This window comes from Pseudovirgaria hyperparasitica (genome assembly GCF_010093815.1).
Source record: "Pseudovirgaria hyperparasitica strain CBS 121739 unplaced genomic scaffold EJ05scaffold_20, whole genome shotgun sequence".
In the NCBI taxonomy this organism is placed as follows: domain Eukaryota; kingdom Fungi; phylum Ascomycota; class Dothideomycetes; order Acrospermales; family Acrospermaceae; genus Pseudovirgaria; species Pseudovirgaria hyperparasitica.
In genome coordinates, this window is record NW_022985568.1 from 28,232 (window position 1) to 53,490 (window position 25,259).

Consider the following 25,259-nt stretch of genomic DNA (forward strand, 5'->3'; position numbering starts at 1 on the left):
GGTTCTAGTTAGACTATCTTAACTATAGTACTATATAGAGAGTAATTCGAATATAAGAATAGAGTTATTAGATAGTAGTATAGTTAGATAGAATAATAGGGTGTATTCTATTATAGAATAAATTACTACTAAACCCTTTTAGTAGGAATCTAAGAGTATATACGCAAAGGGACGCCGATCTATCTAGTACGTAACTATTTACCGCCCTTTACGTTACCTTCTAACCCTGTTAGCTAAGGTACGTGTAGGTCGAGTCCTATCTAAGGCTAAGTTCTAATAGATTAATATAAATCTATATCTATAAGAAACTAGTAAAATATCTAATAATTAAAAAAATTCTATAATAAGTTATAGAGTTTTTTAAAGAAATAAATATTTCTAAGAAAAGATTTATATATAGATAGTATCTAGACTTATCTAATTATATTATATACTATACTAGAGATAAATAGATAAAAGAGTTTAGTAGTAATTTATTCTATAATAGAATATACTCTATTATTCTATCTAGCTATACTACTATCTAATTACTCTATTCTTATATTAAGTTCTATTAATTATCTTTAATATCTTAGAGAAGCTTATATAATTAGAAGAGAAAAGATATAGAATTTCTATTAGATTATCTATATTAATTAGATATTATTTAGAACTAGACTACTATATATAGTAGGTAGATAGATTAGATAGATTTGTTAATTAATTTTGCCTACGTTAAATCTACCAAAGTTCCCATAGTAGAGCTAGTATCTTCCCTACCTTATTAGGCTTCACGGTCGAACTTTTACCTCTCCCTGTCTACGGACGTTCTATCATGGCACAAATATATTCATTAGATAACGCCATCGCGAAGTTCTTCCATGAGCTCCGGGGGGTCAACCGGCAGCAGTGCGAGGAGCTTGCTCTGTCCTTAGTAGGACCCCCCCTTCAGCCATGTCGTATCCAAGGGGCTTTTAGCTACACTATACGTGCTGGCCCTGGGCTAGCCAAGATTATACAGTTCCGCTCTGAATATCTGGATATGCATGTGCTCGAGTGCGCTCGCTTGACCTTTGGGACGCTTGTTGCAGCTTGTGTTCATCACGGCCACATTGGCAATCCATCACGTCTTGGAGTTTACGTGATGGACAATCTCCCGGGTGTCACTTACATCGAAGCACGAATGGCATTTCCATCCTTGAATGGAATGTCGAAAGAAATGTGCATTTGGCAAAATAATGTTGTCGTTGATCTTGCAAGGTACGTTGGTACCAGGTGGTGCCTGGCTCGAAAGATTATAATTGTAATTAGGTTCTTTGCACTGTCTTGGAAGCGGCCGCTTAAGTTGAATGAGCTAGAAGTTACGTCCTGTCGCAATGATATGGAACAGAAGCTAAGGCTCTTATCTAAGACACTACCTTCCCCGTTCTCGGATACGATGACCGACCTTGCTAATAACGTCGGGATACTATTTTCAGATTCCTATCCTCTAGTTCTGACCCATGACGATCTCTGCGAAATGAATATACTTGTTGACTCCGCAACGGGAAATCTTACGGGAGTCATAGATTGGGCGAACGCTAGCATTCAACCTTTCGGCCTCGCACTTTGGGGCGTGGAGAACGTTTTCGGGTATATGGATGGAACGGGTTGGCATTACTTCGGTAATTATGAGCAACTAAAGGAGCTTTTTTGGAGAAAGTTCGAGGAAGATGCTGGTGTTAAGACAATTACATTGGATTTCAAAGAGAACCTCAAATTGGCAAGGCTGGTAGGCATTGCTCTTCGTTATGGGTACAAATGGGACAACCTTAAAGAAACGAAGCCAATCTCAACGGATGATCCATCGTTAAGATATCTTATAGCATTTCTTTCAGGTTAAGCGTTAACGGTTGAAGCTGTTCCTAGTGTTACTTTAATAACAATGATTAATTCAATTGGCTCCGATGCGGGTTGCACGCTAATGGACTAGTAGCACTTACCTATCTATATAGATCTCTTTTGATACCCTTCTAGTGCATGCTAAGAGTCGAGCTGAAAAAGTTATAGACGGCATAACAAGTTATAGACGAAGGTTTAAATGAGGGTGTAATACCGCGTTAGTCGATAGTTTAACTTCTTACATGTCATCAATACATACAGTAGTGCATCCAAGCTTAGGATTCCGTTTTGCCTTGCAAGACTAAGGCTAAAATACGTTATAAGTGATCGAACATAAGAGCATGAATGGACACGCTCTTAAGATATATCTTAACGATGGTCCATCTTTATGAGTCTTTCAAACGCTTCATCGCTTTCGTCATCCAAGTCACCTCCTCCACCTGGAATCTGTGTTCGTAATCTCCGTGCCTCTTGCCGTTGTCGTTCTGAGTCCTCACGCCGGGTCGCATCGCAAGCAAGGGCTTTAGAGTAAGCATGCGTACACCGAGCTAGGATACTAGCTGGTACTTTAGTTAACTTTCCAATGGCTATAGCCTTTTCCGACTCTTCTCTGTAGGTGTGTCAATAAGCGAAACCCTCGTTTCCGTAGTACTTACATAGCAACGGCCACCCGACCTTGATGGAACGCTACATCGCCAGCTCGATAAGCACAGTAAGAGCTCAGCCAGCTAAAGCGTGCCGAGCTTCCTGAAATCTCGAGAACCTCTTTAGCTTTGTGTACATGACGTTGTGCGCTCTTAAAGTCCCTCATACGCGTTCGGAGTGACGTGTAGGTTAGATGCCCACTAGTTATCATTAGGTAGAAGTCTTACATGTCGATAGGAAGCACCTACTATACATGCATGTACCAGCTTCCTAGCCTGTCAGCGTCAGCCAGAGCGTTGGCAAGGTGTCTTTCAGCTTCTTCAAAGCGACCCATGCAGTAGTAATTGCATGCTATGTTGTAGCCCCACACCATCCGTCGAGTCGGTATCTTTCCGGCTGGGCCATCGAGGACTTCTCCCGCTTTGAGGAGCCAATCGAGACCCTCGGCATATCTTAACTGAGCACCGACGGCCATACCAAGCCAGCTGTATGAAAGTGAAATGAGCAGGTCATCTGGATCTAGCAGCCTCAACCGAATCTCGAGCCCTTCAGTCATTTCTTTCTCTGCCCTCGCAAATTCTGCTGTCGAGAAATGGTGCATACATTTAAGGGATAACAGAAAAGCCAACAGTAAGCGATCCCGTTCATCATCTGAACATTTCGAGTACGCGTCATCTGAAGTGTCCAGCAGGCCAGGTATCACGTTCGTAGTATCGTTATCATGTATCGCACTATATACTATTTAGCAGGAGGATTCGATTTAGACTACAATTCAAACAAGACCTACTTGACCGCATTTGCGAGGAGTTTGACGAAGTTCATGTTGGGCTTTATGCGACTTTTGTTCTTCTGTGAATCATTGTAATCACGAACTAGGGCCAGTACTGAGGGGATATATCTTTCGTATATCAGCCACTCTTCATCGTTATATTGGTTGGACCGCTCGGGCGGGAACTTCTCTAGAAGAAGTCTGGTGGCTGCTTCAAACTGTTCTTGCGGATTCTCCATCCTGGATCGGTACTCAGATTGTACTAGTCGATGTATCCGGAAAGTTCCCTCATCTATGTTCTTCCGAATGAGCGCGTGATGCGTGAGCTGCTCTAGGGCATCATCAAAACTACTTGATCTTAGCAAATACTAAAGCAAAAGCCCAACAAATAATTCAAACACGTACCTGAGCTCATCCTTACAGAATGACAGTATGTCTGGTAAATTGCCAGGTTCAACGTCTGTGAACAATGCAATGGGCGCTGAATCAGCAGCCAAGAAGCTCAACACCCCAAGACAAGCTCGAGCTTCATCGCCGAGGGCATTGAAGGACAATTCCCAGACTGTGTCCAAGCTGTAGTTGTACCCTAAATACTTGTATCCGTTCCTTTTTTCTTTGTGAAGTCTTTGGCTGTTTCTGCTGTACAAAGCGCTGAAGTCTGCAAGAGAATAATTTCGCGCGTTGATCAGTGCAGCCATCTGGTTTAGTGCCAGGGGTAGCCCTCCAAGATTGCTTGCTATCTGATGGGCAGCAGAGAACTCGCCGTCCATACGTCGCCTCCTGGGCGTGGTGTGGATAAGAAATTCAGCTCCTTCTTTTGGCTCAAACTCGCTGACCTCAACACCGGTCTCAATGGGCAACGTTGCAACAACTACGTCTCTTGTCGTTACAAGAATTGAACCATGTTTAGCTGCTGGCCAACAGTCGTCAATGACCTCATGACTATCAACATTGTCAAATATCAGAAGCCATTTCGCAGCTAGATAAATTTAGCACATAAGGATGCAGAGCGCACGGTGTATCATACAAGTCTTTTGCAGCCAATTGAGAACGAGAATCATGTTCTCTTGGTATGCGTGAGGCTTTGCTTGAGGAAGCTTGAGAGCCTCCAGCGCCGCACGACTGAAGCCTTGCTGAACAGAATAAGAGTCCTCTGCAGAAATCCAAAGCACAACATCGAAGTCATGAAGTTTGGAGTAAGCATATGCGAGAGCGGTTTGTGTCTTTCCGATACCACCTAGCCCGTAGAGAGCAATGGACGCCAATCGAGCAGTGGTATTCGTTGGGCTTAAATGTTCATCCAGCTTATGAAGTATATCTTTGCGCCCAAAGAACTGCTTGTTTTGCGCTACAGGAAGCGTATCACACTCTAGATTAGCTTCTTCATTTCTCGTCTCTTCCAAAGTTAGCAAACGCTGGAAGAGGGCGAGCTCGTTCATATGGCGTGCTTGTCTCTCCGCCATGTCCGCGACTTTCTCAATCCGCTTAATCGCATCGTCGATGTTCTGATAAGCGGTGTTATAAAAGCGTGTCAGACTTTCCCATGTGCAGTCGTCAAGCTGAGCTATATTAGTGTTAAATACGCGCGAACAGGAACTTGCAATATAGGTAGGAGGATTGGATACTGACTTTCACGACCACCTTGAAGCCTGAAGGTCATAATCACATTTAGCCAGAGTAATACGATCTCTTTATTGACTTCAACCGTATCACCTTTGACTTTCTCTACATCTATGATCCGGTCGGAGCAATCATTTGAGGTCCTAAGCTTGTGCCCGATCTTTTCCAACCATCTGCTCACCCGTCTCAGTGGGCTAAGTGGTCCAGTACTACCGAGAGCGAGCTTATCAATCAGTATCATAGCCAGTGACATTAGTGGTAGATGTACGAACCTTGAAAACGATGAAAAGTAGACCCCACATCATACTAGTATCAACGGGATTTTGCATCATGTTGACAAAATTCTGAGCGAAGATTTCGTAGTGATCTAATGTTGGCTGTATCAACGTGATAGCCCTCCTTGGCTCCTCATCAGGAAATTCAGTCAAGAGAGAATTCAGCTCTGTACGAAAATTCTGCAAAGATTTGACCCGGAGAGCGCGGTCATGGTCGTGTTTCTCTAGAACTCTTTCGCACTTCTTCAGTGCTTCCTGCCAAGATTGCACATAGATCTCATCACTAGTATGATATTAATGTTAGAACGAACAATTACGCATAGCAGTACTCACTAAGTTGCCATACCGTCGCCTACCGTAGAGAAAGGGTAACAGAGACGCATTGTCCAACCTAAACGTGCCAGTCAAGACCCGGCCGCTTAGAGCAATGAGGTGCCTAGTAGCCCAGAGTTTGAGACGAGGCGAACAACTTATGTATGGTGGCAGACTGGGAAGCGGTATCACGCAAGGCAGACAAAAAGGCTAATCTACGTCACCAATCATAAGGTTGCATCCCTGCAGCATGTGGCCGATCACCGATCACATCGCTGGCTCCGCAACTCAGCTAGGCTGGTCGGAGAGGTATCAATGAAACATCTGTAGCCACGTCCACATACTTGCTGTACTCTCTTTGCCTATCGGAGGCCACCGTTTGAGTTTCCCAGCTATGGGAGCACACTGTAGGGGAGCGAACCAAAGGATCACAGCCTTGCGGTGCTGCGAAGTACTGCATACGGCGTAAATGGTTCAAAGGTAGCCTTGAAGCCATGACCCCAGTGCGATGTTACCATTGTTATACCTATTACACAGATCCTTTTGAGTACAACGATGAGCTGGAACCTTGCGGCCAGAAGACGAAGCCGACATCACACACTATCGAATCTTGTCCACTGGAAGATTAGCAGCAAGACGACAAATGCTTACGCTGAGACATGCTGTGGGCCGAGGAGCGACACAGCTTCCCTCAATGATGGAATCGATCTCTTTGTACAACGAATCTGCAAAGAGATGATAAAATATGAGGCAACAACCAGAGAGGTTTTGAATTCACTTCTCGTCAAGCGCTCAGTGGAAGGCTACTTGAGTCTGCAGCTAGAGCTTTCTACTGCAATAATCACTTTCCTGAAGTCAATGACACCTCAAACGACCACAGATGACCTTGTGGACAAAGTATTTCGCCAGTTCAAGATAGACACCACGAGTGGTGAGCCCTATAAGAATATCATGAGACATTTCGTGTTTGCCACAATAGGTTGGTCTACCCTCTTATATACGGCAGATATGGGTCCAACTAGTAGCGATTTTGCGATTAGTGGAGACACATTACGGACTAAACCCAGTAGAAAAGGGAGCTTGGAACAATCTTCTCAAAGACCCGTGGGGGCTTTACTGAGAAGCTTTGGTGTGATGCCAATTACATGCCCACCAGGAACAGATCGGTCAGACGGCCAACCAACGCTGCTCGCAGTGACCCATCTGAACTTCTTCTCCCTTTCTAAACTCGGCGATGTAACTCTCTTATGGACCGACGACCTATCCAAGCATTGTGAATTCGATCGGTACAGCCGAGAAAAGACTCTGAAGCTGTTTCGCTGGCCCTCTGTCTGTGCTAGAGTATGCCTTTCAAAAGATGAAGCGACTCTGATTGACCTGTAAGGCATAACCCACTTCCTACGCAATTCCATGAGTGATTGCTTACATTTACCTTTACAGACTGTACAAAAGTCACTTATGTCAGCACGGGTGTAGAAACGGCAACGGTATGGTAGCCAAAGCATACTTGAGCGAAGTTCTACTCAGCTATCGCTTATTGTTCGGCCAACATTTTCCATCACGGCAATTGTACAGAAGAAAAGAGCGAAAGGGCGCAAAATTCGAAGGCTCAATCGATCCTCTCCTAGATACACTCTGCGGAGACAAAGACATTAATGACTTTGATGGAACCAAAGCGCTCATTCGGGAGCGAGGTGTCTATAATGCTCGAATTAATTTCCCACACCTCGGAGCCCGCCTGTTGGAACTAGAGAACTATAGTATAAATCAGAGACCACGCAACCTATCAGAAGTCTGGAACGATGAGCGTGATCCTGAGCGACTTCTTACTTTCAGGGCAGTACTAGTCGTTGGAGCTTTATCCATATTACTGAGCTTTGTTCAGGTGTTAGTTGGCATCGCACAGATTGTGATGTCATCAAGAAGCAGATAAAGATCCTCGCGAAGCACGACGGGTCAACAAATATTCCATTGTACGTCAAAGTAGCAATTCAGATCAAATTACCGTATATACTTAAAGGAGTGAACCAAATGTCTTCAAATGCCCCAGCAGAAGTGTAGTGCCTTTCCTAATTGACGAAGTGTCAAACGCTTCGCTGTATTAAGCAGAACATGATACTGGCACGTACTATGAGTAAATGTGCTAGGCAGGTAGGAATGTGGTAGGAATGTCTAAACTCACAGACTCTCTCCCTTTAGTTTTGAGCTCCGCCGGTCGCCGCCACGTAAAACTTTCCACCACGAACCAGATGACTGGCCACATCAGTGCCCTCATCTTGGTCTTCGTGTTCTCCAAACACAAACTTGCTTTGCGAGCGCCAGGTTTGCGAGCTTGCTTGGGTTTGGGGGTACCCGGATCGGTTGGTCAAGAACGCAAGATCAAAATCTTGCCGTTCGGAAATCAGTTCAGGTCGGGGAGAAGACATGGTGAGGGCAGTATAGATCTTGTGATGTTAGGTACGAAATTTAATGATCTCTTTAAACACAAATAAAGCAGAACGAGTTGTGTTGAGGCACATTTATCGTGAGGTCATACCCACTTATATAGATAGTCATAGGACTCAATGTCCAATTGGAAAGCCATGCCACAAGTCTGGACTCGATCAAGGGTAGCAATCAGCCCTCATATGGAGTGTGATCTCCCGGGAGTTCACTGTATCGGTAAAACTAATGACTCTCCTTATCTCGCTCAGATAGTTTATTGAATGACAAATTCCATTCATTTGAGCTCCTGAATGGACGGCAGATAAAGCACATAATCACTCGAGCCGTTGTCATCTGGACACCTTACATGGGGAAAGAAACCAAGCAGGGGTTTAGGACAGATATGGAGCGGTGATGTAAAGCCACAAAAGCAATGAGATAACGCTATATGACTGGCAGGTGTATTGCGATGGAGTAGATCTCCAGATAACCCAGAGTCCGAGTAAGTGAAGTTAGATACAGAGGAATCGACGATCGAAGCAACAGCGTACTACAGATATATCTAATCATTCGGTAAGTTCCAATTCTTATTAGGCCGATCATCTTGGCGAACGTGCGCTATTCCCATCCTTCCCAATTAGATAACTACTTCATAAGTCGAACTCGAGACACAGTAGAGTTAGGCCAAGCTTCGCAATTGGCAAGTGCTGTTCTTCTCTATCTGATCAATCAGAGAGCAGATAACAGCCTCAGCTACCTGCGCGCCAACTTTGATATCTTTTGGCTCTATTTTCTTCCCAGCATGGTGTAAGAAGGTAACCCTTGAATCTTCATCTCGCGTGTATAAAGCTGCGAGACTTGTGTAGAAAATAAATTCACAATACAAAAGCCCTGCGTCTGTTGACGATTTAAAAGGTACGTCCTGGATCGGTAAGAACGTTGAGACCGAAGCTAGCCATGACAAAAACGACTTACCGGGAGATCTTGATTGACCTGACGTACTATATGTTCAATGTCAAACATGGGCTTCAGGACTTCTGGCAGGCCCTCCCATCTCCCTCCTTTACCGCCATTATGTTTTGGTAACGGGACTCCATCGTCACCGACCCAATCATAACCATCTCGACGAGCAACCCTCTCAATCTGCCAGTACTCATCAAAATTCATGCCCAGATGGAGCATGGCATCAATGTATATCTTGTCTCCTTCTTCGCAATCTTCATCGTAGACGCGCTTCTGGCCGTTCCACATCTTTGGAATAATATCCATATCGGTAATGACGTTTCTAAAGTCCTTAGGAAATTTTATGATGGTAATAGGAATCCTGTGGTTTCGCTCAATACGAGTTGGTAGCATATCTTTCACATCTTGCGTAGGATTTCGCTCATATTCCTTGAAGGGCTACATATCTTTGCTATCAGTTCTAGAACGAAATCGAGATTCGAAAGCTTTAAATCCTGAAACTTACCGCTGCTCCTGTCACGACGACCTTGTATTCCTTCTTGCGAGCCATTTTCAGGACTTCGATTATGAGAATAAATATTCAATAGATCAGGCAACGAGTCTGTAGTGACCACACCCATAGTGAGACCGTACTCGAGGCGCGCAAGCGGACAAGGCTAATCCTACGGAACGGGATCTGGGATCGATTCATGACAGTCTACCGCATCCCACTAGCGCGCCTCGCGCACGGTCTCAAGAAGGTTGGTGCGTGGAGCCCGCCACCTTACAAAGAGAGTCAGATTCTTAGTAGACAAACGACGAATTGACTTGGCGGTTAGTTTTACAGCTCAACTAGCTTGACAGTGTTTTGTTTGCCTTCTTATTGCATATTCATCGTCTACGTGGACCAACCATATCTCCCTTACTTATCATCCATTCTGCACGCGGTAATGATATCTTATGGAGCCAGCTGGAATTTCGTCCATGAGGCTGCAGAACCGGAATTGGCCGAGAAAGCTCTCCAATGGTATGATTGAAAAGTTCGTCGCTACAATTTTGCACGTGGTCATCAGTGTCATTAAATTCATGTTTGGTTTGGTAAACTAGAAGATGCAGCTTCAGATCTCACGATGCACCCTCTCAATGATGATATCGACACGAATATTGATTTTATTGCCAACGATCCTCTGTATGTGACCGAAAAACCTTTTGTCATGCACCCTCTTTCTAGAGGTGGTTTCGAAAAGGCAGGAATAAAAACTTCAAACGTGCAGTGGGACAGCCAATTTGTTACAGTCGAAAGCATGCGTGGTAGAGAAGACATAAGCCTTGAGACGAATGGATTTTGCTACGTCGACCACACATCGATATGCATCCCAAGAGAAGGGTCGGAGCCGGAAGCAGCTGCAAGCTACTGTAGAGAAAGCGAAGAGTTGCTCAAAGATTTTTTCAAAGCAGAATACGTTCATTGCTATGATTTCAAGGTTAAAGGGCACAACCAACACATATGAGACATATACTGACTCATTTCAAGATGCGAAAGAATACTCCTATGATATTAGAGGAATATGACCCAAACGACCGCATGCTCGTGGAAGGAGCTGCAGTCGGAGCACACGTTGGTATAAAATTCACGATCCTCGTTTGGGCTATGACTGATCGTCGGCAAGATATATCCATCGACACGGTTGCTGCAATGATTCATCGGATTCTTAGGAAACAAGAGAGATCGGAATATCTCAAGCCCGATTATCGTTTTCGGCTAATCAAGTAGGTTTCTAAATAGAGTGAAACAATATCTTGCTAAGCAGATATGCCAGCACGTGGCGTTCGACCTTACCAGAATGCCAAGATAATCCACTCGCACTCTGTGACTACTCTACTATAGAGGGCTGCGATCTCGTTGCTACTGACAGGGTGTACCCTACATGGGTACAGGAGATCTACCACCTGAAATATAACAAGAACCAAAAGTGGTACTGGTTGCCAAAACAACGTGCTAACGAACCGTTTCTATTCGTGACCTACGATAGTCATGCCGGTTCAAATGCAAGATGTGAGTCACCTGGGACCCATTCTAAACAACTGCGGCTGACTGTAGTGTGGACTGTCCACATATCTCAATACAAAACCCCCGTGCTGGGCCGAAAGTACCACCTCGAGAAAGTGTTGAGACTCGCAATTTGATCGTGACTAGACTTAACAATTAATTCGGGCGGGGACGATCACGCTCAAATAGCTGTGGATATGAGATAGCTATTTGCCAGGACAAATGTCTTAATGACGGGAACGAGAGATTTTCCATTGTGCAATCCTCAACGCACGTAAATGTCCTTGATGGTCAGTGATCATCGAAGGAGTAAGCTTGTTAAGAGTTACACATGTACAGCCTACTCGGTGACGCTCTCGATCATCTCGATCCACATTCCTTAGTTCTAGAAAGAGTAAGAAGGCACTACATTACAGCCATGGACTTCCAAGGAGTTCTCAAAAGTAATTGCCTAGCCCATGTTCACTAATTAAAACAAGTGTTACTTCTACCAAAGAACTATCTATATGGACAAGTCCGTGATTAGCAGCCGTCATAGGCAATCTACCAGCCAGATTCATTCCTCGTGTGATGTTGTTCCTATCAGAACCATGTTCATGCTGCTCGTCTCATTTCATACATCCTGATTATAAGTACTAAACAGTATCGTATTCAGTTGCTGAGCCACAAAGAAACTTATAGGCTTCTTACCAAGACCCTATCATCATAGAGGCGTTCCGAGTACTTTCCGCTCTCATGGCGACGTAGAACGGCTAACCTACCGTCCGAAGCCTTGCGAGGTGCGCTCGATTCGTTGCAGAACACAGCCGAAGTGCAGTGATTGTGATCCAATTTAGGTCTAATAACACAGCGGCTTGATGACGTGCCTAAACACTCCACATCGAACAACTCGCGTGTCGCGAGGCTGTGCGTCAACTTGGGTTACAAGAGAACCCACAAGACTGTCGCACTCATAAATAGAACACACTTACGCATATAAGAGGGTTTATACATACCCGTTTTCGTGGGCGTCCACACCATCTTCTCTGACCTGTCGCCATTTTATTGAGTAGACAGCGGGATATTTCGAACCTCGTAAATATTCAGAACGCTGTTACGACTTTCCAGGTTATCATCGGCATCGGCCTAATAATGTGCGGTAAGAACGGATGGTACACCATGACAATAACATCGTTCTTAACGAATTAGCAAGGCGCTACAATTGGATCCATTAGTAACTTTTTAGTATAACTCTTAGTAAGGGTCGCGCGTAATATAATATTTTCTTATAATCTTAAAATATTATATTATCTTTAATATCTCTAGAGTTAGAGCTATAGGAAGTTTTTTAATAATATCTAAATATACTTCTATATAGACTCTAACACTATACTCTATATAAGAAATATAAGAAAAAAGAATAAGTAAGTAAGTTATTCTAAAAGAATCTCTATTTATCTCTTTAAGATATCTACTCTTTAAAGATTTTTTAGAATAACTTATTTATTAATTTTTTTTCTCTTATCTTTTATATATAAAAAGTAAGGGTCTATATAGAAGTATATTTAGATATAAATAGAAAGCTTCCTAGAGTCTTAATTCTAGAGTTAATAAAGAATATATTATTTCTTCTAAAAAGGGGGTTTAGGTGGAAAACGCGCGGAACACGTGCCAAGAGTTGCGCTGAAAAAGTTACGGAGGAAAGGATGCCTAATTAATCTTGGCGGGACCCTACTGTACCGTACCCAGCATTGAGATCTTCCAACTTTGAGCTCTGTGAACTTCATATGCTACTGATAATGGTCGGTAACGTTACTATTCGGCCTGCTCAGCGCGCCGACATTCCTACGCTGGCTCATATCGCTAATGCTGCAAACGCAAAATCGATTCTCCACAGACGCATAGCACCATATCAGGTCCAGTACCCAATAGACTACTATCAGTGGCGGCTCAAGATCATCCGTGAGCGTTTCGCACAGCCAGATCTCCGCACTATCGTCGCTGAAGACCCGTCCACCGGGGAAATTCTTGGCTCGGGAGCCTGGCTTGTAGAAGGCTCAGATACAGCACTGTACAAGAGGTGGGTCGGCGAAAGCACATGGGCGAATTGGTTGGAAAGTAGATTGGTCTGGGTCGAGCGGAAATGGTGTCGCTACATCACAGACAGGAGCATAGACTATGAGTTTCTAAACAACTTCATGGCTGCCATCGTACGCAGTGGTAGATCTGCGCGACCTGCTTGCCTCCACTGCCATTTAATCGTTGTCAATCCGGCCATACAATCTAGAGGCGTGGGCCGTATGATTATCAATTGGGCTATGGAGCTGGCTGTGAGGGAAGATCTCCCGATATACCTAGAGGCCAATCTCGAAGCAACGGGCTTCTATGAGAAGCTCGGCTTCTCAAAGTTGAGCAAGGACGTGATCGTGCATGCGACTGGACAAGGAACCTTCCACATACCAGCGTATGTCTGGGAAGGTGAGGACCGGAAGGGGCGCTGGCTAGAACGAGACGCTAGCTTCGATGGCACAGAGGAAAGATGGAACTGGAAGGACGATGTGCTGTCGAAGTAGATTTCCCGCCGATTCGTTCCAAGCTTTTTCAGAGTTTAATACCCCATTCAATAGTAATCAAAAGCCATCATAACTCGACAGTATGGTGACATCGAATATTGAGAGAGACTAAGACCAGACCAGCCTAGAAGATCTCAGTCAGTTCATGCCTGCGCCAAATACTGTAGGATTAGAGGACATTTATGTCTATGAATTACTCATGTAGAGTTCCCTATTGGATGACGGATCGTCACCCTAAGTGGTATATATTAGGTACGTCGTAAGTACATCATTTTAGCAACTGCTGACTCTCAACTAATGAATCTAGTTAGATTATGAAGAACCGTACACTACTCATGTGAACTATGAACTTACATTGGACCTGTTATGGTATATTGTGAAGCAGTGACAGTGTAATCAGGAGAGAAATATCTGCCTTGCATCATAGAGAATATATACTGTATTCCGTCAAGGCTATTCCGTGAAGGATACTCCCTTCTTTCCGTAGGCTTATGCCTTTTCGAGTACCTTTTTCGTCTCTTAGACATGTTATGCACTCGAATTTAAGAGCTTGGCTTTGCTATAGTACACGCACATTCGCGGTTTATGATAACTATCTACATATAGTTATTACATAGCACAAGCCTCAAGCTTCAAGAAAATAGACGCATCAATCGGGCCGGCCGAAAAGAATACATCATCCGTACCGGCCGGCACGCACCTATATACCCGAACACAGCCAGTGCAAGAGATACGGCGGAAGAATTCGTAAAGAGCGTCGTAACAAAGAATCAGGCCTCGGGCAATATCATGACAGATCTTCGTTCTCTTCTTGGGCCCACCAGTCTACTGCTTAGACCCGGCTTTATCCTTGCAATACGGCCATGAGTTTTCTCGTCCAGGGTTGTACGAGCCACCAGGCGTCTCCGAGTCCTTGCTGGTGTCTTCGTTCGCATCGTTACTGCCGTTGTCATGAGCTCCTTCGGTATCCTTACCAGCATTAGTAGGAGGAGCACCTGAAGTCGGGGTAGGTGAAGGCTTCCCGGAATACTGGTCAGGAGTAGATTCTGACGGAACATGGGTGGGTACAGGTGGCGCATTAGATGGCTTCGCATGCGGGTGTCCCATTGGCGCTTTTGGGGCGTCTGAGCCAGGGTTGTATTCGTCGGAGGGAACATGAGTAGGGGCTGGTGGTGAATTGGATTGCTTAGCAGGTGGGTGTCCCATGGGTGCTTTTTGGTTGTCTGAGCCAGGGCTGTACTCGTGAGATGGAGCAGGAGTTGGGCTGGCGGGCTTCTTCGATGTGATGAAGGTCATCGGAGCAGGTTTGTATTCTCCAGAGTCTGAATCGGGGGATGGGTCACTTCCAGTGTCCATCTTTTTAACGGACCAATCTGCGCCTGGTGCCGCCCATTGCTCATTAATCCTGCCGGTCAACTCCCATTTGACACCTCTGATGACGTCGTTCTTGTTGTTCCCTGGATGATGATGGATATCCGCAAACGCGTCAATCATAATGTCGATGGAGGATGGCGACTACGACATGTAAAGTTAGGGATATTAATATGGCAGAGAGGTGCGGACAGAATGTACCTTCACCCACTTCTCATCAAAACCGTCCCCGATATACATTAGCTTCGACTTCCCCGTTTGAGGATCAGTGACTTTGGCCTCGAGGCCACAGTACTTCTTAGTTATATGTCTCCATTTCTCGGGGTCCGAATTGTATGTTGCACCGCCCATTCTTCTAAGAGACTAACTCTCTATTAGTACAGTCCGAGTGGCATCTATTGGTATACTAGATATAGCGAATAGACAACATACCACCGCAATGATCGGATCGCTGTTGGAGTATTTGTATCCGCACCAACTGTTTCCATTCGTAGCGTCCTGGTCTGCGTCTGCACGGAACCATGAGCCGATTCCAGTCTGTGGCCCAGCGAAGAAGTCGTGGTCCATCTGAACAGCGTACGTGGCGGTGGCAGCCAGTGCCGACCCTGTTAGGGAAATAAGAGCGAGCGAGCCCGATAGCGAAAACATCCTCGCAAGTCACAGACGTGGAGCGAAAGAAGAAGAGATTGAAAAGAAGATAGTGAATGTGGCTGCCAATATGAGGGCAAGATATATAAAAAGAGAAACGGGGAATTGAAGAGAACGGCTTTGGTATCCTTAAACGAGGGTGAACACGTAGTCGTTGCCATCACACAAGATGGACGCTCACGCCGACATATATACCTTTTCTTGTGCAATGAACCTCAAAATGCTTGTATCCCGCGTACCTTCCTCGTCTCCAAGCTTCTCCATTCGGCCCGAATGTGCCTGACCTTCCTAGCATCTGGACTTGGAAGAAAGGAGTGGGGTTTCGTTTCGTTTCTGTGGGACCCTCTTCATCTGACAAGGAGCCTAGAGTAGGAATAAGCGCGCGTTATACATGTTAAGGACCAAGACCTAGCGAATCAGAGGCTGTCTTTGGACAATTGATAAGTCCTGTAGTAGATTTCTGACGCCCTACCAGCTTCCTAGGCTTCTACCCATGGGCACATCCACATCATAATAGAGTGAGTGAGAATACTGACATGCTATCTGCATTATCGCATACCTGATACATCGAAACGTAGAGATGGTTTCGAGACCCGGCGAATAAACTACACGCATGTCGCAGCGAGTCCACCATTGGTTGTTAGACGGTCCACCCAGACCGAGACCTAATTTAGAATACAGAACTGCAGGGAGATCCATTCCAAAAATTGTGCTCACGACTCGAAGACATACAAGTCCCATATGTGGGTCTGTCATCGGGTTGATTTGCTGATCTACCTACACTATTATGCGCTTGGCATGTCTAATGTCTTGTATACGTGAGATTGTAGACCCCCACAATAATGCAGTGATGGATGAAACGCCGGGAAAGTTCCCTATAAGAGGTCTAGTTAGCCCGAAGCCCAGGCCGTTTCGACTATTAGTATCAAGCGCGGCGCGGCGCATCGGCACGCATGCATCGTTCCAAGCGGCGCATCCTCGCGATCATTTTCTAGACAAAAACCTAACGCGTTTGAACTTGTTTCCGATAGTGGGGAGTCCGCATCCTTCGAATTCCAGGAAGCTTGTTCGTTCGATGGAAAGCAAATGCAGGACCGTTGGACAAAGCGATGGCTCCGTTCAGTCGGGGAAAAAGTATCCACAAGTCAGGACAAGCAAGTTGGACAATTCAAGCTTTGACTTCACCCTCACGAGCTTATGAAAAGATATAGTATATGGGGTAGTAATAGTATTTACTGAGCCTGCAATGCTTTACTAAATCTAGTAATTCGATTGACTTCAATGCGCTGAAACAGGTATTGATCTGATACTTCATGCAGTACCTAGGGAATGGATGTTTCAAGATCGAAGGCGATGCAATCCTATGGTGCCCAGATGTCGCCCCGCGCTATGTACCTACATCGTACAGGTGTATGTCTAGACCCGACTATACGAGGCGTAACGCAAGTAATCGTTCGGCTTCCACGAACTGATTGAGTCATGTAAGGCTGAGCTCGTGCCGGTATGGGGACCTTCCTGAGCGGAGGTCGAGTTGAAACGAATTATCCTTCCGGTTTAATGTTAGCGAGCTCCAAAACAACGTGGATAACGGGCCTTTAGGAGTTATGTATAGCCACTCTGCGAAACACCATTTTTTGAAGATACTTCAAGTAGTAGCCTCTAGATTTAGGACTATGTCACTAGTATTCTTTCTCTCGTTAAGAACGACCGGGTGGCACAAGACAGTTCTAGCAGGTTTCATGGGTCTTCTTTTTTGCTTCAAATCAATGAAACTTGTTCCTATAGAATGATGATGAGTAGGCGTTATCGAGTCCTCTAGATACTGCTAGTATGAGTCATGATCCACGCTGATGGGGTCGGGATATACACCAATCTCAATCCACGGCGGTTTATCATAGTTCTAATTCTACGAGAGGTGAGAAAGATTGGTGAACTCTTCGTTGCAATCTCTTACCCTTCTTAGGGGGTAATCAGAAATCAAAGTCCCTAGGAAGACTAACGAGCTTGATTCTCCCCTGTGTCGCACAGGCAAATTCCACTAGTATCAGCGGGTCGATTTAGCAGTGTCTCTCCTGATGAGCCAAGTGCATTCCGGCGGATTGGTAGAAAAAAATCGGTTTCCTCAATTGGGAGAAGCCGTCTAACGCTCCTTTCAAGCTCGATGATTGCCACGTCTAGCATCATATAATCAGACCCACCAGTACTATCATGAGTTAGGAACGTATATATCCTAGTCCAGCATACTATTATGACAAGTCCCGCACCCGCACAATATAGGCACGAAAGACTCTCAGCTCTACACGACCTGTCCCGACAGCCAAGCTCCATGGACATTGCCTTGAACCCTACGCACACATGCATGCAGCACATAGACGGCTGCGTGGCCGGTGCCGCTGAGACATAGCACTAACACGCAGGTGTGAATGGAACTATAGCTATTAGTTATTGAGTATGGTCGGGTTTTGGTAAGTTCCAGATTGACGATTCGATGGCTCAAGGGAAAACATGAATACGATCCGGGAGTTTCCAAGTCCAAGTTCTACTTTATGGGCCAGGCGCTGAGGCGTCGCTGTACTGAGTGTGTCAGTAGGCCCTCGGATAGAAATGGAAGTTAGAGTGGGAAAGAAGACCGAGGAGGATATAACGCTTCCAGCGAACTCGTGCTGCTGAACATGCTGTGTGATGCTTAGTGTACAATGCGCTGTCTCTACATCGATAAAGGTTCGAAATAGCTGCCCAAGTGATGTATTTGCTTAAAAGTATCAATTATGAAAAGCAACAGTGGCAGATGAAGGAGCGTTAGTCCATGAATGCGGTGGATTCGGTTCGGGTAATTGTACAGAATGAAGAAACAGGCCAGTAAGGTGCAAGTCAGACTGAGATGCGGATGCTGAAGCGAGAGACGATGTTTATGTCAGTATCAGGGGGCTTGTGAATTTTGGGATATTGAGTGTGCAAGCGAGGATCACGATTTGGGTATGCGTCAGACGGGGCTAATTACCTCCCAAGCCTGGTCATGCACTGAGCAAGGAAACGAAAGTGGAAAGAACGCCAGGGCCGGCGGGAAGGAAACTTTCAACCTTGAAAGCTGGAGAGCGTCGATGGGAGTCTGGTCTAACGTTCACGGTGATTCTAAAAGCAATTTGGAAATGAGGTTGGACGAAGATTGAAATAGTTCATTTCATGTCCAGCGCGGTAACGCCGATCTAATAGGACTTCTATTCGACCACGACCGTGATGTGAGTTTTGATGACATAAAACTCAGACACATGTGAATCCCTCTGTGCGCCGTCATGCGCCTGGCTCCACTACATAGTACTCCTGCAATGCTGCGACCGTGACCCTGAAGGGTAGGGTAGGGTATATACATAAAGGGAGAGGAGAAGCTATGCGTCCAAGGGACGCTGTGTTGTTTCAAACATCTAAAAGTGCATGCTGTCGTAGCCGCCGTGATTCGTCTAGGGCAAGGTGGAGAGACGAGAGCTGAGGTGAAGGTTCAACCATACATCCAATACTCGGTCGCGTACTTGACTTCCTGGGCGCCAGGCTTATTCTCGCAGCTGTTGGCCTTGCCGCCCGCAGTCTCAACACGGTACACAGCCGTCAAGCCGACACTGTTGCCATTGTCTGCAAGGTAAAGCCAGTCGACGGCACCATTAGGTGGCATCCCAGCGAAAGCACCCGCGGGAGCAGCCACGTTCGCCTTCTTGGCAGCCTTGACGAGCGGCTTAGGACTGACGCTGGCACCACTGAGTTCGAACGTTGGGACACCCGAAGCGTCAAAAAAGTGCTTGCCGATGACGTTCGCATAGCCAGCAACTTTGACGTATCCATCGAGGACATTCTGGCCCATGGTGTAGGCGCCAAGGGCGACGGGAGGAGTGCATTGGATCTTCTCCTTGGAGAAGGGGTCGTTGGCAACGCTGGACATGTCGTAAAGAGTAGCAACGGCACCGACGGCAGTGGCGAGGGTTCCTGCAGCGCCATCTGCGCAAGTGTAGTTCTGAGTGCCGACACCAAGTATGATGTACTTGAGCTTGAGACCACTGGCGGGAGCCGGGAGAGTACTTTCTGGTAGAACTATGCTGTCAAGATCACGCTTGGCTGGGGCGGCGAGAACAATAGAGGAGAGGGAGGCGGCAGCCAGGAGAATGCCGAGGAATAGCATTTTTGAGAGTTTATGACGAAAATGAAACTGATGCCGAGTGGAGGGCGGATTCGAGTGGGTCAGAGTGAGGTCGACGACTGATAGAAGACACTACTGGTGTATCTGGAAAGCTTAAGCCAATTCAGCCCAAATGTGTATGTCGAGCTTTCCACCGTCGGAGGGAGTCTTGATGTTTGGACGCTGGTAAACAATCCCAGAAGCGGGATGTGTAGACCGTAAACAATTGAGATGTATCTATGTGACGATTGAAGTACTCGTAGCAGTAGATGGAATTAGAGCAAGCTGCTCAAAGCTTGATAGAATACGAGAAGAAGTAGAGAATATTTTCACAGGAATGAGACCAGGAATGAGACTTGTATGAGGGCGCTTATAGTGAGAGGCGCAAGATATGGAGGGTGGGAAGGTATGTGGCGTGGACGCAGAGGTGGCGGGTAATGCAGAAGGCCGCGCTGCCAACGACCTGAAATAGGAGAAGCGCGAAGAAAGAACAAAGATGAACAGGACAGACGGTCGTAAGAACTGAAGCTGATAATGATGAGCGAGTGACAGTCCGGCTCGTGGTGGACGAGCAGTGAGTTTTATATACTTGCTGACACGCAGACATAAACGGGGGACGGGAGACGGGTAACGGGTGTGGAGGCATGAATGAGCAGGCAACGAAGGTGCCATGGCAGGTCACATCTCACATCTCACATCTCGCATGCATCTCGTTACAGAAAGTCGTGTCTCTCGAGCCTCGAGGGTCCTGGACAAGGGCCCCAAGCAGGATGTATGCCACCAACACGGGCGGCTCAAGGAATTAGGACTGGGCACGCGTGTGGCGTTCGTTCTGGTTCTGTTTGATATGCCGTGTGGCATTTTTGCGGGAGAGTCAAGCAAAACGCGCGACGGCTGAGAAATGGATACTCACGAGTCGCACCTTGAAACGAAGTCTGGATCATTGAACATATTCCTGCATGCAACAGGCCCAGGATTGAGAAAGACAGGATATGCAGCGCATCTGCAGGACATCTCTCGTGTGCGTTGGAGGGGAAGAGAACTGAAGAATGAGAAAGAGGCAGAGGCAGAGAGAGGAACAGAACTGAGTTCGGTCGTCCGGCCGTCTCGGTTAACGATTGACGTCCACTAATGAACAACAGTTATAATTAATTAGTACAACACGTCCACGATTATTCAACTCTAAGTTGTCGCTAACAAGTAATAGTTAACCTTGTTGTCGCTAAGCTTCCAACCACACTTCTCTCCCGCTTCTCCCCCCTGTTGTCCGTCCCCTGACCCCAGCGCATTCATCATTACCACCCCCGTCGCTTTCTCCGCTTTGCCTCACCGTCCGTAGCAAGGTCCAAGGCGCTTATTATATATCTCTTACACTTTGACATTGTACGCAGAACGCTGGTCTCGCTTGACAGCACTCGTCCAAAAAGAGTCTCGTGCGCGCTGCTCGTCAATCTGCCAACCTAGCCTTCGACACCAGGGCTCTCGGTCGTTTTGGCTATGTTTCCCGCACTCCTAGGTAGCCTATTCGTATCATGTATGAGACCGAGAAGTTATGCCCGCTCTTATTTAACATATTTACACATAACTGAGACAAGCCGCCATCTGGAGCCACTTGGATCCATTCCGTGTCTAGCCATTTTACTGCGGGGAGGTCAAGTTAAATGCCTCAATGCAGCCAATTTCACCCACCTACACGATAGACAGGCCGCCAGTTGACATTAGCTTGTCTGTTGTGTCGGCCAGATACAACCTCAATAGGACAAACGAAGCTAGCTAATTAAGTGGCTTTATTGGCGACCAGGATTAACCGGTCACCGTCGACGCTGGCTTCTTTTCCCGATACACACCCCGTCTCCGTGATACCATGCAACAATATCATGTTACATGTAGCTATACTTGTACTTGTTTGTGGACCACGGCGCCTATGCTATCACGAAGCAGTCAGTAATCTCATGATATCTTCGCAGCAAACACCAACGCACCAACATACCAACGCGCTAACAATGTTCAGCGTTCTAGATCTATTGTTAATTATATGTCCCTGCTGCCGCACATCTTAGGCCGACCAACCGTACGGCACGCCGCATCGTTGCATACCGCCGCGTGTCAATTTCTACGATCCCATCCGTAATCCTGGCACCACGCGAGCTGCTATGGTCCCGTGTAGCTTGCTCCATGCTCTGCTTGACATGCACTCCAGGTTGGTGACTGTTGAAGGATCTGTCGTGATGTTGGGTCTAATCCTCCAAGCCAACCACCCACATAACAAGAAACACAGTTTCACATATTCCTCAGGCAGCTCATCGTTTCAAACATGTCTTCCCTCAGGAATCCTGCTACCTTTGAGGTTTGAACACGATTGTGGGGTTGATTGACGTCGCGAAACCGTTGCCGCTCTTATCATGTCTCAACCTGTCTGCACTCCCCGGCTGCCCCACGCCTCCACCTAATCATCACAGACTAACTCCAAACAGGCAACTGTTTATGACTTTGGAAAATGGCATTTCGCAAGGCACCGACTGACGTCCACCAGACCATTCGATTCTTTTCTTGTAATTTGAGCTTTCGAGGTTATCTGCCAGACGAGCGACATATCACCACAGCCTCGATCACGTATCCATACCTCTCGCCAAATGCCCATGATGAGGAGATGGTCAACACAAAGCCTCAATTGCGCCGCAGTGCGTACATTACGTGCTTGGTTGTGACTCCCGTACCAGACATTGCCAACTAGCATCTGATCACTCGACCGGACGTCACAATGCAGCAGTCAACACGGCTGCACTATTCCGTACATTCGCCAAACTACACCACCCATGATTTTCAAATTTAGCCCGATCGCGGTTGGGCAATAACGACATACCAACCCTCTATTATTACAAAGTCGTCAGTCCCTCACTCCGTGCCACTCGACGTTCACCATTTTTGCCACCAGCGTCGCTGAATGCGGCCCGCAAATATGCGGCACAAGACCTTTGTCCGCTATCCTGCATCCTTTGTTATAACGTCAAATGCATCCACCCAAACGCAGAGTAGTAATCGAACCAGTGTGTTGCGGCAGTCAGCCCTTGATTCTCGCACAGGATTCCTGATCTGATGCTGGTTCCAATTAATCAGAACCATGTAGCAACTCATTACAGACCCTGAACAGGTCGAATGCAATGGCTTCATCTCATTCGTTCAGAGCCAACTCCTCGCGTGGTAGGGATATGTGGTTCCCGGCTCTGGCATGGCGCAGGACACGTGCTTCTCAATGAGTTGCTATTATCTCTCCTATCAACTCAGTATATCACCCATATTGCAAGCGGCGTCTTCGTGGAGTAACGCCATTCGTTTCTGGACAAGCTGAGAGCGTTGTGTCCAATGGCCCCTCTGGATATGAAAGTGCTTCGAACCTTTTCGGTGTAGATGAGCTATACGCTAGTAGGTTTATGACCGAGCCAGATGATGGATACATGTCATTCTGAGCATGAGTACTGCTCTACTGGCAAGCCCTACGCGATACGCGTTTAAGAACTCGGATACATTGACTAGACATTCTTTCGCCGGGCGCGTTCATAAGATCGATCGTACAGGCAATGTTTGATGAGATCGCGCATAATAGTGGTAAGAGTGTCAGAGGAGGACCAGTCTGGTTGACGAAGTTGCCAGGGTCTACACTTGCTGTGTGTGTGACAGCGGGATGAACATTGCCACAGATAGATCGGCCGACCGGATACAGCTGCTAACCAGACTGTTGGAATGAACTTGGAGCTGAAAATATACATGAACGTTCCCTAATGCCACTTTCCCTGTCCTCACTTTCCAATACCTGTTCTGCTATTCCCAACCCTCCTCATCTTACATATCTTCATTCAAGCGGATGCCTTGTTCACGCGCGGGACTATTCCTCCTCCTTCTACCCGGTCCGACTCGGTCGAATCTTACTGACATCAATACCCTTGGTAGTACCCAGGGCGGCCTGATTCACCGTCTGTTGATAAACCGGCGGCATTTGATCTCCAAGCGCCGCTTGCTCGCCTCGCCCGTCAGTCTCCATTGCTATGCCATTCTCAATCTCCAGCTGCCGCGCCTTAGCTTTGGCTTTCTTCTTTCGATTGTACATGATTCCCGTGTATGCGACAATCAAGCTCACGATTGCAAAGACGCCGCAAACGACGCCCAGCGCGACACCTGTTTTGGCATCGCCAGTAAGACGCTTAAGGAGGTGCGTTGAGTCCGTCGAGGAGCTGCTGCTGGGGGCCAAGGTTTGGAAGTATGTGGGACGAGTGATTCGCACAGAGGTGGTGGTTGAGGTAAAGAAGAGAAGTGTGATGAGAGACCATAGGGCTGTCATCGATGCTGCGGATGCCATCTTGCAGATCGCGCGAGGAATCAGATGGTGCTGTTGGATGCGGCCCTGATTCAAGGAAGACTTTCCGAGCTCTTGTGATGTCTCTAATGTGCCAACTATCTGGTTGCTTCTCCACTCACGAGTTATCAACCGTCCCGATCAACACGGGTCCTGTCGCATAGTAGGCGAGCAGGAAGAAGAGAAATGTCGACGTCCTCACAAGTAAGATGTAAGACGACAACATGATTACGTGAGTAGGCAGACGACATGTTGCATCTTTCGTCATGCCGTTCGATTCCATCCATGGATGTAGTCTTGCTGCTTCGAGAAGGCCATTGGCGCCATCGCTGAGATCCTGATCCTTTAGCGGCAAAGCGATGGGCGAGGAGCCGAGTGACCTTCCTTTGATGGAAAGGCTTGGGGTACACGTGCCGTCTGACCCACCCTCCAATTGTTGTGCGCGGGAGTCGGTCAAGGCTTGTAGTGGCAGAGTGCCAATGTTCAACAAGCTTTGATGGGGCAGGGGATGAAGTCTGGAGATAATGTCGCGAACTGAGAACACATGTACTGCATTGGTGAATGTTCTTTGCAGATTAATTATCTTCCCTGCCGGATGATATGCCTTTGCATCGTGGGTCTCAGCATGGCCGAGACGTCCGTCATGAATTTTGTCCAAATGCGACTGCTTAGCCGGCTCCGATTGACCTCTGTCTATCAAGTGTTGATGATAGTGGTGAACGTCAACGGCATTATCAGACTGGATGGGTTGGCTCCTCAGGCCCCAAGCTGTGTCCGGTAAGCTCACTATCCTGAATATCTTATACTGCAGCTGAGGGGGGGTTGCAATATAGGAAGACAATCTAAGCTACCCATCTCATCCCTACAAGTAAATCACATATACCTACCTATACCTAACTAACTTACAAGATAGTAGGGACCTAGCAGTGTTAATTAGGAGAGTGTTAGCACACGATAGACACCTGAGGCAGCAACCGAGCGAGCCTGGGAGCTTCAAGCGGGGCTGTTGCAGCGCTCAAGGTTCGAGCTAAGCCGAACCGAGGCCCATGATGAACGTGATTACAGGTTATATCATACCTAGGTATACCTTTCAAAGTATACCTTTCAAAAGGTTGCTCACAGCTTCAACGTTGTCGTCACCTCTCTCAACACTGGACCTCCCCTTTGTTTAACATCTACCGTGCAAGTCTTCGACGAAACCACCTTGCATCTGTATCGCATCATCTCACACTGCGCTCAAGCAACTACATCCACGGACCAGATCGAAGAACCTGT

At 46.7% G+C, this 25,259-nt stretch overlaps 10 protein-coding genes across 10 annotated transcripts; 4 read left to right on the plus strand and 6 right to left on the minus strand.

The window, feature by feature from the left end:
• Positions 1 to 763: 763 nt before the first annotated feature.
• EJ05DRAFT_514765 (uncharacterized protein) lies at positions 764 to 1,861 on the plus strand (the record flags this gene model as incomplete). The annotated part of the gene is made up of 2 exons (XM_033748562.1): positions 764 to 1,239; positions 1,291 to 1,861. The coding sequence occupies exons 1-2, from the start codon at positions 815 to 817 to the stop codon at positions 1,859 to 1,861; spliced, it is 996 nt and encodes a 331-aa protein (XP_033595717.1). The 5' UTR covers positions 764 to 814.
• A 368-nt stretch (positions 1,862 to 2,229) lies between these two features.
• Positions 2,230 to 5,513, minus strand: EJ05DRAFT_504920 (uncharacterized protein; the record flags this gene model as incomplete). Its single annotated transcript, XM_033747635.1, has 9 exons — positions 2,230 to 2,470; positions 2,517 to 2,705; positions 2,754 to 3,236; positions 3,293 to 3,622; positions 3,680 to 4,253; positions 4,302 to 4,838; positions 4,904 to 5,117; positions 5,167 to 5,452; positions 5,503 to 5,513. 9 exons carry the CDS (start codon positions 5,511 to 5,513, stop codon positions 2,230 to 2,232), a joined length of 2,865 nt encoding a protein of 954 aa, XP_033595718.1.
• A 272-nt stretch (positions 5,514 to 5,785) lies between these two features.
• On the plus strand, positions 5,786 to 7,496 carry EJ05DRAFT_480299 (uncharacterized protein). The gene is made up of 2 exons (XM_033744847.1): positions 5,786 to 6,860; positions 6,922 to 7,496. The coding sequence occupies exons 1-2, from the start codon at positions 6,037 to 6,039 to the stop codon at positions 7,412 to 7,414; spliced, it is 1,317 nt and encodes a 438-aa protein (XP_033595719.1). The 5' UTR covers positions 5,786 to 6,036; the 3' UTR covers positions 7,415 to 7,496.
• Positions 7,497 to 8,293: 797 nt separating this feature from the next.
• On the minus strand, positions 8,294 to 9,697 carry EJ05DRAFT_209033 (peptidase C15, pyroglutamyl peptidase I-like protein). The gene is made up of 3 exons (XM_033739797.1): positions 9,374 to 9,697; positions 8,908 to 9,306; positions 8,294 to 8,827 (listed from the first exon to the last, which is right to left on the minus strand). Exons 1-3 carry the CDS (start codon positions 9,416 to 9,418, stop codon positions 8,585 to 8,587), a joined length of 687 nt encoding a protein of 228 aa, XP_033595720.1. The 5' UTR covers positions 9,419 to 9,697; the 3' UTR covers positions 8,294 to 8,584.
• A 280-nt stretch (positions 9,698 to 9,977) lies between these two features.
• On the plus strand, positions 9,978 to 11,034 carry EJ05DRAFT_504923 (uncharacterized protein; the record flags this gene model as incomplete). Its single annotated transcript, XM_033747636.1, has 4 exons — positions 9,978 to 10,331; positions 10,382 to 10,617; positions 10,668 to 10,903; positions 10,949 to 11,034. 4 exons carry the CDS (start codon positions 9,978 to 9,980, stop codon positions 11,032 to 11,034), a joined length of 912 nt encoding a protein of 303 aa, XP_033595721.1.
• A 1,572-nt stretch (positions 11,035 to 12,606) lies between these two features.
• EJ05DRAFT_480301 (acyl-CoA N-acyltransferase) lies at positions 12,607 to 13,674 on the plus strand. The gene has a single exon (XM_033744848.1). The coding sequence runs from the start codon at positions 12,676 to 12,678 to the stop codon at positions 13,447 to 13,449; it is 774 nt and encodes a 257-aa protein (XP_033595722.1). The 5' UTR covers positions 12,607 to 12,675; the 3' UTR covers positions 13,450 to 13,674.
• Positions 13,675 to 14,125: 451 nt separating this feature from the next.
• EJ05DRAFT_209161 (uncharacterized protein) lies at positions 14,126 to 15,777 on the minus strand. The gene is made up of 3 exons (XM_033739798.1): positions 15,253 to 15,777; positions 15,022 to 15,183; positions 14,126 to 14,964 (listed from the first exon to the last, which is right to left on the minus strand). Exons 1-3 carry the CDS (start codon positions 15,466 to 15,468, stop codon positions 14,275 to 14,277), a joined length of 1,068 nt encoding a protein of 355 aa, XP_033595723.1. The 5' UTR covers positions 15,469 to 15,777; the 3' UTR covers positions 14,126 to 14,274.
• Positions 15,778 to 18,801: 3,024 nt separating this feature from the next.
• On the minus strand, positions 18,802 to 19,753 carry EJ05DRAFT_209170 (uncharacterized protein). Its single transcript, XM_033739799.1, has one exon. The coding sequence runs from the start codon at positions 19,634 to 19,636 to the stop codon at positions 18,965 to 18,967; it is 672 nt and encodes a 223-aa protein (XP_033595724.1). The 5' UTR covers positions 19,637 to 19,753; the 3' UTR covers positions 18,802 to 18,964.
• Positions 19,754 to 23,531: 3,778 nt separating this feature from the next.
• Positions 23,532 to 23,987, minus strand: EJ05DRAFT_504927 (uncharacterized protein; the record flags this gene model as incomplete). Its single annotated transcript, XM_033747637.1, has 1 exon — positions 23,532 to 23,987. One exon carries the CDS (start codon positions 23,985 to 23,987, stop codon positions 23,532 to 23,534), a length of 456 nt encoding a protein of 151 aa, XP_033595725.1.
• Positions 23,988 to 24,102: 115 nt separating this feature from the next.
• Positions 24,103 to 25,032, minus strand: EJ05DRAFT_504928 (uncharacterized protein; the record flags this gene model as incomplete). Its single annotated transcript, XM_033747638.1, has 2 exons — positions 24,103 to 24,752; positions 25,023 to 25,032. The coding sequence occupies 2 exons, from the start codon at positions 25,030 to 25,032 to the stop codon at positions 24,103 to 24,105; spliced, it is 660 nt and encodes a 219-aa protein (XP_033595726.1).
• Positions 25,033 to 25,259: the final 227 nt, after the last annotated feature.

Bases quoted from the DNA above. Each gene is read 5' to 3' on its own strand.
- EJ05DRAFT_480299 (XM_033744847.1), top strand. From the start codon at position 6,037: ATGAGCTGGAACCTTGCGGCCAGAAGACGAAGCCGACATCACACACTA. The intron at 6,861-6,921 runs GTAAGGCATAAC...TTACCTTTACAG, and splicing joins GAAGCGACTCTGATTGACCT to ACTGTACAAAAGTCACTTAT.
- EJ05DRAFT_209033 (XM_033739797.1), bottom strand. From the start codon at position 9,418: ATGGCTCGCAAGAAGGAATACAAGGTCGTCGTGACAGGAGCAGCG. The intron at 9,307-9,373 runs GTAAGTTTCAGG...AAAGATATGTAG, and splicing joins TCGTCGTGACAGGAGCAGCG to CCCTTCAAGGAATATGAGCG. The intron at 8,828-8,907 runs GTACGTCAGGTC...TTACCGATCCAG, and splicing joins TGTTTGACATTGAACATATA to GACGTACCTTTTAAATCGTC.
- EJ05DRAFT_480301 (XM_033744848.1), top strand. From the start codon at position 12,676: ATGGTCGGTAACGTTACTATTCGGCCTGCTCAGCGCGCCGACATTCCT.
- EJ05DRAFT_209161 (XM_033739798.1), bottom strand. From the start codon at position 15,468: ATGTTTTCGCTATCGGGCTCGCTCGCTCTTATTTCCCTAACAGGGTCG. The intron at 15,184-15,252 runs GTATGTTGTCTA...ATAGAGAGTTAG, and splicing joins GCGATCCGATCATTGCGGTG to TCTCTTAGAAGAATGGGCGG. The intron at 14,965-15,021 runs GTACATTCTGTC...TACATGTCGTAG, and splicing joins TTGATGAGAAGTGGGTGAAG to TCGCCATCCTCCATCGACAT.
- EJ05DRAFT_209170 (XM_033739799.1), bottom strand. From the start codon at position 19,636: ATGCTATTCCTCGGCATTCTCCTGGCTGCCGCCTCCCTCTCCTCTATT.